At 35.0% G+C, this 14,351-nt stretch overlaps 1 protein-coding gene across 2 annotated transcripts in view; it reads left to right on the forward strand.

The window, feature by feature from the left end:
* Positions 1 to 12,907, forward strand: part of NAA15 (N-alpha-acetyltransferase 15, NatA auxiliary subunit) — a 78,719-nt gene extending 65,812 nt beyond the window's left edge. The window contains exons 17-20 of one of the 2 annotated variants that reach the window (XM_046656095.1): positions 1,889 to 1,987; positions 7,598 to 7,744; positions 8,716 to 8,813; positions 10,139 to 12,907. In XM_046656095.1, coding sequence (XP_046512051.1) covers positions 1,889 to 1,987; positions 7,598 to 7,744; positions 8,716 to 8,813; positions 10,139 to 10,339 — 545 coding nt within the window. In that variant the 3' untranslated portion in view covers positions 10,340 to 12,907. The remainder of the gene's footprint in view (positions 1 to 1,888; positions 1,988 to 7,597; positions 7,745 to 8,715; positions 8,814 to 10,138) is intronic. The other variant, XM_046656096.1, reaches the window with a different exon arrangement.
* Positions 12,908 to 14,351: the final 1,444 nt, after the last annotated feature.

A 14,351-nucleotide genomic window follows, 5' to 3' on the forward strand; every position in this document is an offset into this window, starting at 1 on the left:
TACCCTCCACTGCTGTAGGATTTTTTGGCAAATGCCAATGCAGCTTCCTCATAGAAATGCCTGCTATGTACAAAATGTTGTGGGGAGGTACAATGATACAATTGTCTCTTCCAGGACATTAAAATCAACAGTAGATGTACATACATAACTAGGAGTAAGGTAAATACAGTAATTACCATGTACATGTGTGGATAAAATTAGTTAATAGATATAGAGCTTAGAATAGTGCCTGGTACACAGTAAGCATTAAATAAATTTTAGCCATTATTAGCTATTGTTATGAATAGAAGATGTGATGTTTGAGGTGTGTCTTGAAGGATGAATTGTATTTCTAAAAGGAAAGGTACATAGAAAGGAAGAATATCCGTTAAGAAAACACAAGTGTTTGTAAATAATATTGAAGTTATTCCCTGAGCCAGGTAAAAGATCAATGAAGGGTCTTAGTTGCCAGGTTTAGAATGCATAAACTGTATGTAATAGATACTAAGAAGATTCTATGATACTGAATTGATGTAATCCAAGTGGTTCATTGGAAAAAAAGCATATGGAAGGGAAGAGAAACTGGTTAGTAAGATCCAACAGAAGGTTGTTGCTCCAAACAGTGCATCTCTCCTACTAAAAGAGATTGAATAAAATGGTATCTCTATAGAGTATCCATTAAAAAATCATGTTTACCAAAAGTAATTAATAATGTTGGAGAAAGGTTGCTTCATAACATTGTTTCAAAATAGGATGAAAAACTATAGTTTGATTTTAATTTTTATTAAGATATTTACCTAATTCTATTAAGGTATTAAGAAAAGTGGCTGGGAAGAAATCAAAAGGTAACAGAGATTGTCTCTTGATGGAATTTGATTAAAATATTTTCTATTTTCTGCAATAATTATGTTATAATTTGGAAAATAAGTTTAATAAATAGTTTAGTAATTTTAGAACTTTTAAGTTAGTACTTCTCCCTTTTTAACAAATATTCTTAACTAGAACCCCAAAGTACAAAATATAAAAGCTGTTCTGCTTCAGGTGGGAAAGAGCAATCTAAATTCCATTCAGTTGGCTTCTTGGCTATGTTCTAACCTCTGAAGGACTCTCCAGTGTTTGGAATCCACTGCACTAGAGTGAAATGGGTGGTGACAGAGGGCGTGGCAGTATTTTTAGCTTTCTGAGTGTTGGGGGTAAGGGAAAAGAAATTGTTAGAGGAGCCTGAGATTTTGAATTTCGCCATTTGGGGAATGGTACCAAATTAGGGAAGTCTTAACAAAGAGGTGATTATAGATGAGACTTGGCAGTATGGTGAGTATTCAGGTGCAGATTTACATTGAACAGGTGAAACACTACTGAAACTTGGGGAGCATGGGGAATCTGGGTGGGGGTGTAACATAGATAGAGATTAGAAAATGACTGAAAATATAACCTTGGTGAATACTCTACCTTTCAAGGGGGAAGAGGAGCCAAGGATTGACAGGAGAGGAATAGTCAGGTAGGAGGGAAATCATTTCACATGTCACAAAACACAAGGAAGGAGATAGTTTCAAGCATAAACAATGAAGTTTTTTAAGTAGTGGGGAAAATCCCTTTGTTTTGACTAAAGGAATTTAGGAAATGAAATGGCTTCACATTTCATTTCTTTGTTTATATAGCATTAGTTCAAATATTGTTGAATACTATCTAAATTTTTTATACTTCATAAAACCTTTTTTCTTAAAGAATGTTGTGTGGAAGATACTAGCTAATGTTGCTAATCTGAGGCATTTGTGTGCTTAAGTCATATGTCGCAGTTGAGTTGTGATTGACTCTGAATTAGTTTTCTGTTTGTAAGGTCTTAGTCCTCCAAAGGAGGGCATCTTATTCTATCAAGTGATCAAATATATCTTACTTTTTCTTTTTATAGAGAAGTTTCTTTTGATGCTCCAATCAGTAAAGAGGGCATTTGCTATTGATTCTAGTCATCCCTGGCTTCATGAGTGTATGATTCGACTCTTTAGTACTGGTATGTTTTTGTTTTCTGTTACTTAAGTATTTGATTACAGTAGTTGATAGTGACTGTATAAGTGATCTATATAAGTTTATCATGAACTCAATCATTTTAACGCTAATGCGTATTAAATTAGCTTGGGGAAACAGCAGGATTCTTTTCTTTGTGATGAAGGTCTTTATTTTAAGACTAGAAACATTACCTGATTTTGACAGAATCATTCAAGTCCGGATATTTGAGAATCAGCTTTGTTTCCATTTCTAAAAAGTCACATGTAAGTTGAAGTTTTGAATCATTTCATTATGTAAAGCTTCTTAGTAAATTGTTCTAAAATTGAAGAATCTCTTTGAAATTGATGTTATCTCCTTATTTAGCACAATTGTTTGAGTCGTAAAATTTTTGTTATTAAATATAGGTTAAAAAGAACTTTAAAACAATCAATGTACTTTTCAAATATTTTGACGGTAAGATCCATCCGTTTTAATGTGAAGTAGAACTACAGAATTTTAGAGAATGAAAGGTGGAATTTTATGCTAATTATGTTTCATTTTATAGTTGGGAAATCTAGGATCTCAGAAGATTAAATTACTTATTCAAGCTAACATACATAATTATTGTTCTTCCTACAAGAGCTTTAAGTTTAGAAAAAAGGACTCCTGTAGTCAAGTAGTTCTATTCTTGTTTTGATTGTTAAGTGACTGGAGAAGGAAAAATTGAATCTTAAATAGGACAGTCTGTAGAATTTAGAAATACTGTTAAGTTACTTACCTCATTGCTAAATACTAGGCTCCATGAACCCATACGTTATATAAACATAATGAGATTTCAACCAGGCATTCCAATCATTCTTTTGAAAAATGCTAAATTGTTCCATAAGAATATTGTTTTGACTTCTAAGAAAAAGTAAAGCCTTATTTAAATTATATTTATGCTTGTCAAAAAAAATGATTCCTATTATAGAAACTGAATCATAGAAATGTTTTTCCTCAATTTTTTAAAATTCTGAAGTAATAAATTATATAAGCATATTATAAAAATACAAGACAAAATTGTTGTATTTAGAGAAAATAAAGAAGTTTCCTTTTTGTAAAGATTTTTTATTTTTTTCCTTTTTCTCACCAAAGCCCCGCAGTACATAGATGTATATTCTTCGTTGTGGGTCCCTCTAGTTGTGGCATGTGGGACGCTGCCTCAGCGTGGCTTGACGAGCAGTGCCATGTCCACGCCCAGGATTCAAACTAACGAAACACTGGGCCGCCTGCAGCGGAGCGCGTGAACCTAACCACTCGGCCATGGGGCCAGCCCCCAAAGAAGTTTCTTTTTAGTCTCTTTTTTATATTAAAAAAATCTTTGAAATCATGAATCAGAAAATTAAGGCTAGAATAATTTTAATCCATTCTCAAGTTAGGATGGAGTGCACTTAAACTATTTTCAAAATTAATATACATGCTTTGTTTTATACAACCAATTCTTTCCTGAAAGGTAGTAAAATAATACATATAAATCCTATGGAATTAGAGACTTTCCTTTGAAATATGAATTTAAAAGTGGCATATTTAAGCATATTTGCTTATAATGAATGTGTGGATTGTGAACATATGACTATTTTCTTGCAACACTTGTTTCAGAAAATTAAAATGCTCATGGACTTCAGAGAAACAAAGGCACAATGGTCCTGACATAAAAGTTAGAATTCCTGAGTGTCCCTGTTAACCATGCCCATTGCTCCAGCTGTTCAACTCACATCATTGTCAGGAAGAGAGTCACAAAGTGATCTTTATTTTGATTAAGTTTGGGGAATGAAAGCAGTGATAATTTGTAGTTAAAGGTGCACCGTCTCTTTAAAAAGCTTTTATGAAGTTGGGTAGACTGCTTATTACCTTTGTTAAGAACAGGTGTGTACTGTAAAGGCATTTGTGAAACTGGAGAGACACAAAATAGGGGCATGTTTGTTAAACCTCACAAGGTTCCTTCCTTTAACTAATATATTTGGTACTTCAAAAGATTTAACTTTGAAGTAATGTTTCAGGAACACATTTGTCACCTTAAGTTATATTGTAGTAACTCCTTTGCAAAGAGATCCTCACCAATAACACTTTTCTGGGGAGTATGGACGAAAAGACAATGCGTCTACATCTATTTTATCAGTTGTAGAAACATCTCTAAAGTGAATATTCATTTTCACATGGTTAAAGGTACCTTCCAAAACTCCAGAATGTTGTTATACTACCATTGTAATTAATATCTGCCACATATATGGTCATTTACCATATAGAACATTCCCATCCCCCATTTTTATGAGGATGATTTGGTACCCATTTAAAGTTTTCAGTTTTTTTTTTAAGTATTTTTTTTTTAAAGATTGACACCTGAGCTAACATCTGTTGCCAATCTTCTTCTTTTTTCTTCTTTTTCCTCTCCCCAAGGCCACCCAGTACATAGTTGCATATTCTAGTTGTAGGTCCTTCTGGCTGTGCTATGTGGGACGCCGCCTCAGCATGGCCTGATGAGCAGTGCCATGTCTGCACCCAGGATCCGAACCAGGGAAACCCTGAGCTGAAGTGGAGCGCGTGAACTTAACCATTTGGCCAAGAGGCTGGCCCCGAGTTGTTGTTGTTTTTTTTTAAGTCATTGGACTTAAAGCAATTTAAATTACATTTCTGGTCAGTGCAAAGTAAAAGATAGGAGCTTAGGTATTCACTTGTTTTATTATTTCCTTATGTGTTTATATTCCCTCACATGCTTTTAAAATTAGCATTATTTGGTCACCTTAATCTACAATGAATCTTATATATCGTTTTCCTCTCTCATTTGTACAATCTCATTTCTTTTATCTGGAGATAATTTTTTTCTGTACTTAAGTATTTCCCCCAAAAAGACCGTGCTTAATACTCTCATTTATCTATTTTGCCATTTTAAGTGGCAGTCACTAAGTGGGGTGTGCTATAACCTAGTAATGAATAGTCATTATCTCACACAAAATATGAACATTTTTTTACTCGAATTATTAACAAAAATGCTGGCTAGCCTGGGAACTCAGGGAAACTCCTTTTGCTAATCCCCTATTCAATGTAACTTTTCACAGTTGGTGATTAGTAAATTTATTCAATCTGCTAATAAACTAATAGCATGAATAAAACGTTATTTTAATTTTAGGATATCAGAGCACTCAAACCAAAAGCCCCTTACCAAAGGTTTTATTCCTCTCCTCCCAATTGTTACTCTTGATTCACAAGACTTACTGTTGTACCATGGAAGGTAATTAAGTAGTCAGATATTTTACTTTCCTGAGAACTCAATATTTTTTGGTTGGTTTTTATCACTTTTAAAGGATTTTTAGATTGATCCCCACACACACACTAGTCTTTAGCAATGAAGGGTTAACTAATAACCTGTGACATTTGGGGTGCTCCTTTCCCTAAAGGCATAGGTAAAATTTCATTATACACAATTCCACAGGACGTTCTAAGTGTTACTTGCAGTAGAATTTTTTGTTTTTTTGGGTAATTAGTAGTTTCCTGGAAATTATACTTCCAATCTACATGATTTAGGGAAGAAAACTGAGTCGGCTGTAAACAAGCCTTTTGTGAATCAGTGAGGAAATGATTTTGGAAACAGCTGTTAGTGGAAGTTGGGAGTTAGTTATTTCCTATTTATGCATCCTGAACACCATGGATATATGTTCATATATTTGTTTTTAATTGAGCGGGCTTTTTTCTCCCCAAATCCCCCCAGTACATAGTTGTATATTTTAGTTGTGGGTCCTTCTAGTTGGGGCATGTGGGCCGCCGTCTCAACATGGCCTGACGAGTGGTGCCATGTCTGCGCCTAGGATCCAAACTGGTGAAACCGTGGGCCACTGAAGCGGAGCATGCAAACTTAACCACTCGGCCACAGGACCAGCCCCAAGTGGGCTTTTTTAAAAGCAGTTTATTTTTCTGGGGAAATTGTTTAATCTGAGGAAGACAAGTTAAATGAAGGTAATGAAAAACATGAAAAGCTTAGCTTCTACCTATAACGAACTATGATGCAAACTATACAGTTATTTTCTCATCTGCACATAAAGTGTCTCGAAAGCGTTTCAGGCAAAACCCAACAAGGCCCATGGAAATAACATATTTTGTAGAATCCCAGCTGTGGTTTTTGACATGTTTATTGTATTGGCTATAGCCTATTTTAGCAACTTTTCTTCCTATTCTGTCTCTGCTTCTGTGCCCCCCGAAAAACAAACATTGATAAATTGCCAAAACCAAGTTGAAAGTACAGCCATAATGGAGGTTAAGCTAAATTCTTTAACTAGTACTTATTTATTTGAATGAATCAATTCTGTAGAATGATAGAAGAAATGCTATTTAACCAACCAAGGGCATATCGATCAATTATTCAGTTACTAGTTATGTGTAGGATATTTCACTTGGATGTTTACTACTCAAGAGTTGAGTGTTTTTTAAACTTAGGGTAGTGACTCATTAGTGAGACAATGAAAGCAATCTAGTGGGTCATTACCAGCATTTGAAAACCTAAAATAGAATAGAGTAGAAAATATCAGCATGTGTCACACAAAGTAAGGATCAGTGAGTGTTCTGTGAAACTTTTTTGCTTCACATAATAAGTTATCCTTTATAGGATACATATTCATGAGAATACAAATACTTCGTTGCAAAGTTTGAAAGCCGCCACCATAGTTCCTAACCATAAGGGAAAATCTTTTTATGTTTTCAGTCTGTGACAAAAATGGTAACTACAGTATATCAAATACCTATTATATAATTAGCTCTTTTATACGTAGCTTTTCCTTACTGTAATCCTTCTGGGTTAAATATTACTCCAGTTTTGCAAATCAAGGAATAGGTTCAGAGAGGTTATGATTTGTCCAAGCCTAGCTCCATACCCAGGTCTGTCTGGCTCAAAGCTCCAGACTATCTCTCTATACCAAAATAATACTGAAACAAAGCATAACTAGGATTCAGTCCAGAGAGGTTGGGGGTCAGCTTTTCCATCTCCAAATCTCAAAGCCTGGAAATACGACGATGACTGTGCACTCATTACAGGAAAATACTTTGGTCTTCCTTGGAGTTTATTGTATAGTGATAGCTTAATTCACATAGCCCCTGAAAATAAAGGTCAATGAAGTCAACCATGTTTTTTTTTTAATTGATAATTTTATAATGCCTTACTTGGGTATAGAAGAAAATGGAGAGGGTGAGGAAAATTCTATTGTCTTCAGCACTACATATTTGCTGTGACATTGTTTACCAGGTAGGTGCCGTCAAGCCCCTGCTTTGCAGACTCTCTTTACAGTTGAGAGAGGCAGCCCCTAGGGGCTTATAGAAGGCCGTGGAACTACATCTTTCATCATCTATTTTTCTTTCTGTTCTTTTTCTGGAAATGAATCATCTGTCAATGAAATGTCTTTGAGTGCCTTTAGAAAATAGATTATTTAACACACACTCTTTAAATTTATATAGGTAAACTCTTCTTTAAATGTTGAATTATCAATAGGCTTATTTAGTCTTTGTATATAATTGCTTTGTTTCATTGGCCTCATCAAGTAGATAATTTAACTTCTACACACTTTATCAGAGTATCTAACTTCTAATAAGAGTTTGTCTTTAATTTGTTCAGCAGTGTGTGAAAGTAAAGATTTACCTGATACAGTTAGAACAGTATTAAAACAAGAAATGAATCGTCTTTTTGGAGCGACGAATCCAAAGAATTTTAATGAAACTTTTCTGAAAAGGAATTCTGATTCATTGCCACACAGATTATCAGGTAATCGCTTTGTTTTGTCCTTATCTTAGCCTTCTGAAACAACTTGTTTTTATTTTAATGACTCAATGACAAGGTTACACAGTTTTCATGTGGAAGAGGCAATGTGTATTTGTCACATTTTAGTCCCATGGCAACAGGAGCTTAAGTATGCTTCCTATAAATTTTTTAAAATTTCTTAGATAAAATTATTACTGTGAATCAAGGTTAGTAGTTTCTCCTGGTTCAGTATAGGCATTACAGAGAAGCACGTATAACTGAATTTAGCTGTGTATTACATACAACGAAAGAGGAGCTTTCTTTCTATTTCTTTTCTTTTTCTCATCGACGTGCTCTTAAAATTCACTTGGATGTGACTGTCATCTTCCATTTCTCATGCTTATGTAAGATATCGAACTTGACAATGCTGAACACCTGAAAGCATCTCACAGGCAAGAGTCATCTGGCAAGGTTCTGTGCTAGTGAGCCAGAGTCTGGACTTGATGGGACCACATGGGTAGTGCTTTAGTAGTGTGCTTTTAAAATACCTGGCCTAGAAGCAGAGCAGCTTCGTATGCCTTAGTGAAATTCTGAATTCAGCTTTATGTCTCATACCATCAAGGTTGGGTACCCCCCACCATCTTCCCCTCCTCCCCCAACATATGTATTTAATGAAGTATTCCCATCAACCTCATTTTAGAAAGAGGAAGACTATCCATGGTCCAACCACACAAAGACAAGTATTAGAATATTTGTATTTCTTCATAGTCTCTCTTACAATCATTCTCCTAGTTTGGACAGTAAGGCTATTTCTGGTCTACTGTCTCAGTATTTTTTTTTTTTAAATAACAGTGATTCAAAATGGCTGTTCCCATTTTCCTAATAAAGTGCCACACACTGCACACATACCTTGCATTTTATATTTGAATGAATCGAGGATAAGACGCTGGTTTTACCTTGAAATAAAACAAATTTCCTTTTTTCTTCTCCTTTAGCTGCCAAAATGGTATATTATTTAGATCCTTCTAGTCAGAAGCGAGCTATAGAGTTGGCAACAACGCTTGATGAATCCCTCACTAACAGAAACCTCCAGGTAAAGAGTTTTTCATAATCTCTCTGTTAGAGTACCTGACTACTTTTTGTTTCTCTTTCCACCAAGAGAATAATTTATTTATGTATATTATTCTCCAAACCATTATGAATCCATGTCAGAAACTCACCTTATCTTAAGTTAATTTAGGACTATGTGTGTGCGTGCACATGCGCAGCAAGCTACTTGGCATTCAGTAACTAGTTTCACATCTGTTACTTAGAATAATTTTTTGAGAAATATGTTTTAGAAAAATCATATGTACATTCCATAGTTAAATTTTGGATTTCAGTTCATATCTGCATTTCTGAGCAAACAGTGGTCTCAGTGAAGATTTTGACATATTTAAGATGTATTTACCAAGGGTTAAATTAAAATGCTCATTTTATAGCTTGTACTATAACATGAGGATTAAGTAGAGAAAAAGATAATATGGGTGTGTTGCAAAATACAGACTGTAGTTTAGACTAAAAATGAGGGACAGCTACTGTGTATGATAATCGGCCAGATAAAAAAGCACTTGCTGAAAGACAGTTAGATAGAGTCCCTTAATAGCAAATGAAGGAAATATCTGTGAAAGAAAAATTTGACTTGTTGGATGCTAATTAATGCATCATTTAGATTAGAACTGGCAAAGTTTGTGGGGTATTATATATCTGGAAACTATGTAGTGTTTTCAAGGAAAAAAATGAAGAAAGAAAACATGAGAAATGCAAGTCAACATGAATCATTTAAGAATAAAAGAAAGCAGAACTATGTAGGGGTTTGGTTGAAAGAGTTATCAATTTTCATGATCACATTTTTCTTGCATACGTGCACTTTGTGTTGGAGACCTTCTTTCCTCCTTTCTTGCACATACCTTAAGGTTCTCTTTCATTTGAATGCAAGGTTGAAAAAAAATGTTTAATTTTGCCACCTGGCTCTAAGCCTCCAAAAAAACTTAAAGGCTTAAGTGTAGTAATTGACAATAGCGTGTAAATTTCGACATTTATGCACAGGGCTAGGCTAGGCTGAGGCAACGTTGCCGCCTGGAGTTGGACATTTGCTGAGAGTGAGTTGACTCTTTAAATGTAGCACCCTGTACACTTTGCTTGGCCCACCTTAGTCCTAGCCCTGTTTATACATATCTGTCCTTTTGTATAAACACTGCAATTCTGAAGAAACTAATTCTAATGAAATGTATATGTGGGAGTAAATGCTTTTGTTTATCTTAAATATGTACATTTGCCTCTTATTTTGGAAATCTGTTGATAATGAAATGTCTAATGAAGTTCACAGTAAAACCTTTTTTTGGCCAAGTTATAACATGACCTTTTTTCTTTCTTTAGACATGTATGGAGGTGTTAGAAGCCTTGTGTGATGGGAGCCTAGGAGATTGTAAAGAAGCTGCTGAAGTTTATAGAGCAAATTGTCATAAGCTTTTCCCTTACGCTTTGGCTTTCATGCCTCCTGGATATGAAGAGGATATGAAGATCACAGTTAATGGAGATAGTTCTGCAGAAACTGAAGAACTGGCCAATGAAATTTGAACATCATTGAACAAGCAAATGGAATGACTTTGGACCATATCTAGTGTATAATATTTTTGTCACGCACCTGCTGCATTGCTCTAACTTACACAGAATGAGAAGAGTAAATGTTGTTGCCTTCAAATAGTGTTTTACGTTTTTTTATCCTGCTGAAAAAGTATATATAAAATATCTAACATATTACAGGATATAGGTTCAGTTTCTTAAAAAATTAAAAGCTGCTAAAATTGAGGGTTAAAAAAAGATACCTTATCCTATTCCTACCTACCCACCCATGTTTTTAAACTAATTTATATAAAATCTGGAGGCTGTTAACAGCTAACAAAGCAGGTGTGTGGCAGAAATATTACTTTAAATTTGTCTTGTGAGATTTTACTATATCTCAGACAGCATAAATGCTGTTTTAGCACTGGATTCTTTCACTGAGCACAAAGAGTTGTTGGGGCTTTAGCATCTGACTGATTTTGTTACGGGGTTGATTCTGACCATAGGAAGTATGCAATGTGAATCACTATTTACAGAGAAACCTACAACAGATGCTTGATGTTGTAGAAGCTGGGACATATAGATACCAAGCAGAATTATAAGAAACCTAGAGGGTGTTCAATACGCTTGTTGTGTTTCCAAAATTCACTGTACATGATCAGTTTGGTGTTCTTGTACCACAGTTTTTAACTGAAGGAACCAGTTGGAACAATCTCAATTTTAACTAAAACTTGAAGAACTAAAATAACAATGCAAAACGTTCAGCATTGGTTTGGCCAAACTTGTTAAAACTGTAATGCAAGAACCAAATGCACTGTGATGTGGCACCAACTAATTAGCAAGCATGAATTTTTTCACCCAAGAGTGAAAAAAGAAAATCTACCATGGCTTGAAGTTAAAAGAGCAGAACTCCTGACTACCATTCTATGACTGATCAAGAGACTAATAGTTAAAACCTCAGCAGGCCTTGTTCACGATATGCAGAAAAAAAAGTGCTGCAGTTTAGATACCTCTGGAATTTTTCCACAGTGTCACAGGTTTGTAATACTTGAAGCCCTACATTTCTAAGAATATATTTCTTGCTCAGTTGTTTCAGGCAAGCCCAAGACTTTGTAATTTTTAAAGGGCCCAAGATTTTTTTTTTCAATAACAGACCAGCTTCTTTTTCCTGCAGTTACAGATGTAATTCCTTTTTGTTGTCAAACATAAGGTACCAAATATGATGCAATAAATTGTTTTGAAAAACAGTTGTGTGAATATTTCAACTAATCTGTGTTGGGCTTCTGTGAAAATACACAGGTGGAAACAGAGGTGCAAGCCAGAGGCAGTGTATTTGCTGTAAGGCTAGTGCAGAGGGGAGCTGTGTAGAATGGGCCGAGTGCTGGCGTCAGGGAAATTCCGGAAAGCAAGTGTGGTGCTGCTCCTGCATTAAGATTTCAGTGAGGCCTAGGATGGTGGCAGGTACTAGGAATGTAATTCATGATCCATTATTTGAAAGCAAAACTGAAAATTGCTGTTTTCATTGAGAAAATGAGCCTTAAAATGTTAAACCTGTACATTGAGAACAGTCTCAGGCTCAATATTCTCATTGCGTTTGTAAGATCTGAGCAAATAAGATTAGGTAAAATAAATTGATTGTATATATAATTGACCTTTTTGTGGTACTTTTAGTTCATAGAAAGGGTATTCTAAAGGGAATTTCCAGGAAACCTGATCCTTTTACTGATTGAACACTTGTGCTAAACTCAACCTTTCATAGTACATGACCTGCAGTCCACATCCTAGTCTAACAATTTAGTGATGTAAAGAGAAGTACAAACTGAACTCCAGTGCTTTGTTATGTTTTATTAACTAGCCCTGTCTCAGGAACATCTTAACAGATGGCAAAAAAAAAAAACACATAACTTTTTTTTCAACTTCTCCTATGAGTGGCAACTGAAGTTCTTATTGTTGGGAAAGAACACTAGTGCTACCTCTGCCACTAATGAGGTGTTTGGAGGAGGCACCAGCCATATGATAGGGGGTGTACGTGTGAATTATGTTTAAACTCTACTGTATATTAAAATGAAATTCATATATTTGTCTTGACAATGTTCAAATGATGTGGATTGTCTTAGAATGAATATTCATGAGTACTCAGAACTCTTGATGCAGATGCCACCGTGAGGAGCTAAATTCCTAACGTGTATATTGTATTCCAACCCAATTTTACTGGAAATATTGAATAAATATTTTATTTTCTTTCAGGTTTACTTGATAGTGGATACATTGTCTGGTGTCAGAGGACCTTGACAGGGTTCATTTTATGTCCAGACATCACCCCTAAAACATTGTACTGTGCCACTTTGAGTAGTATCAACTGGATCATCTCACGTTTGCCTCATTCACTCTTAATTCCAAATGATACTGTGGGGGGAAAACAGGGTTAGAAAAACAAGTGGAAAAAAAAATGCAGTGATGTTGTAATCTAAACAAGTGCCTTATGTTTATTGCTAAGAATTGGTGTTATCAACCCTTTTGAGAAGAAAGGGTCCATTGACCTGTATTAACATAGGAAAGTAAAGTTCTTTTTGTTTTTCTTTATATTTACTACTCTTGTCATTTCTCATTTAAAAATGAAAATCTGACTAGGTTAGTTTATTCAGCTTTAATTAGATAGTTGAGTCATACATTTTCAGCGTTTTCCTGTGTCTGTTTATTATGCACAAAAATACAGTGTGATCTATAATAGCATGACTAAAAATAGTCCCAATATAAGTGAGTAGTTGTTCTGTGGGTTTTATCAGGCCCTTGTTTTTCACAATAGCAATAATTTTATTGCTATTAGAGCTGTGGAATTAAAGCTGTGATTAAGAAGAGGCCGGAAAATTGTGGTCTAGATTCAGGTAGGCTGTGATAAATTCAGGGCAGTCTCTTCTGCACAATCTCTAGGAATACTTCAGTTGCCGTATGTAGCTTCTGTTTGGAAAAACATAAAATGTGAAGTGTTGGATTTTCTTACAAGATGCGTATGTATTTGTCTTAGTGATTACCAGCCTTAAATTTTGAAATTATTCTTAAGAGAATTCAAAGGAAGACTGACCTTTCGGATGGATGGAAGGTAGTCTTTCTGTTCTAGCTCATGCTCCACTTCAGGTTGCAAAGTTTCTTGATACCATTCTGCTATCATCTAAACTTTGCTGAATCCACTGCTAAACCTAAATTGAAAACAAAACCCCATGGAATGAATGGCTGTGTTGCATTACATAGGGAGCTGAAACCTTAAGTTTTGTTCCAATTTTAATGGTTGGAAATCTCACAACTTGCAGCAATAAAACTTTTTTGGAAAAGGTTATTTATTGAATTGTACTTTTCGCGTTTCAGTATGCAGTCTACAAGATGGATGTTGAAATAAAAGTATTGATAGTGTGCAGGAGGTTTTGGAGAAAAGAATGCTCTTACTTCGATAAAGCAGGATTGTTGGTTACATACTGTGAGTTATACAGCCTATTTAACACTGCTACCTCCGTCAGAACATGCCCCCTTCTCATGGTGTCATAAAAATGGGCAGAAGGAAAGGGAGCAGTATGTGATAGGAAAGAGGGTCTAAAAGTTTCCAGCCTTTGTTTATCCAGTTGCCTTTGAAGCAATGCCATCTTGGGACTGTAGCCAGAAGAAAGAAAAAATTGGTAGTATTTAAATGAGAACTTTTACTAAATTGTCAAACATAGACAAGCTTGGAATCTTAATATTCAGTGTATAGACTTTGTTTCAAGGCTGCTTGTAGCAAAAGTAAAGTTGATACTTGGCAATCTAACAAGACTATAATGTAGTTCTTACATTTTCTCATCAGGCCTTTCTTTGTGTCTATTTTAAGGGTCTGTATTAATTCATACAAGTGGTACAATTCTTCCTAACTGGAGAAAGATTGGTGGTGATGAATATATGATGGAAATTTTCTTATATGTGATATAAAGATTTCTGCTATTGGTACATCTTCAGCTTGACCTCAATAAGTACAAATTATCTTCTCATTTAGAAACAACAT

Source organism: Equus quagga, chromosome 3, assembly GCF_021613505.1.
Source record: "Equus quagga isolate Etosha38 chromosome 3, UCLA_HA_Equagga_1.0, whole genome shotgun sequence".
Lineage (NCBI taxonomy): Eukaryota > Metazoa > Chordata > Mammalia > Perissodactyla > Equidae > Equus > Equus quagga.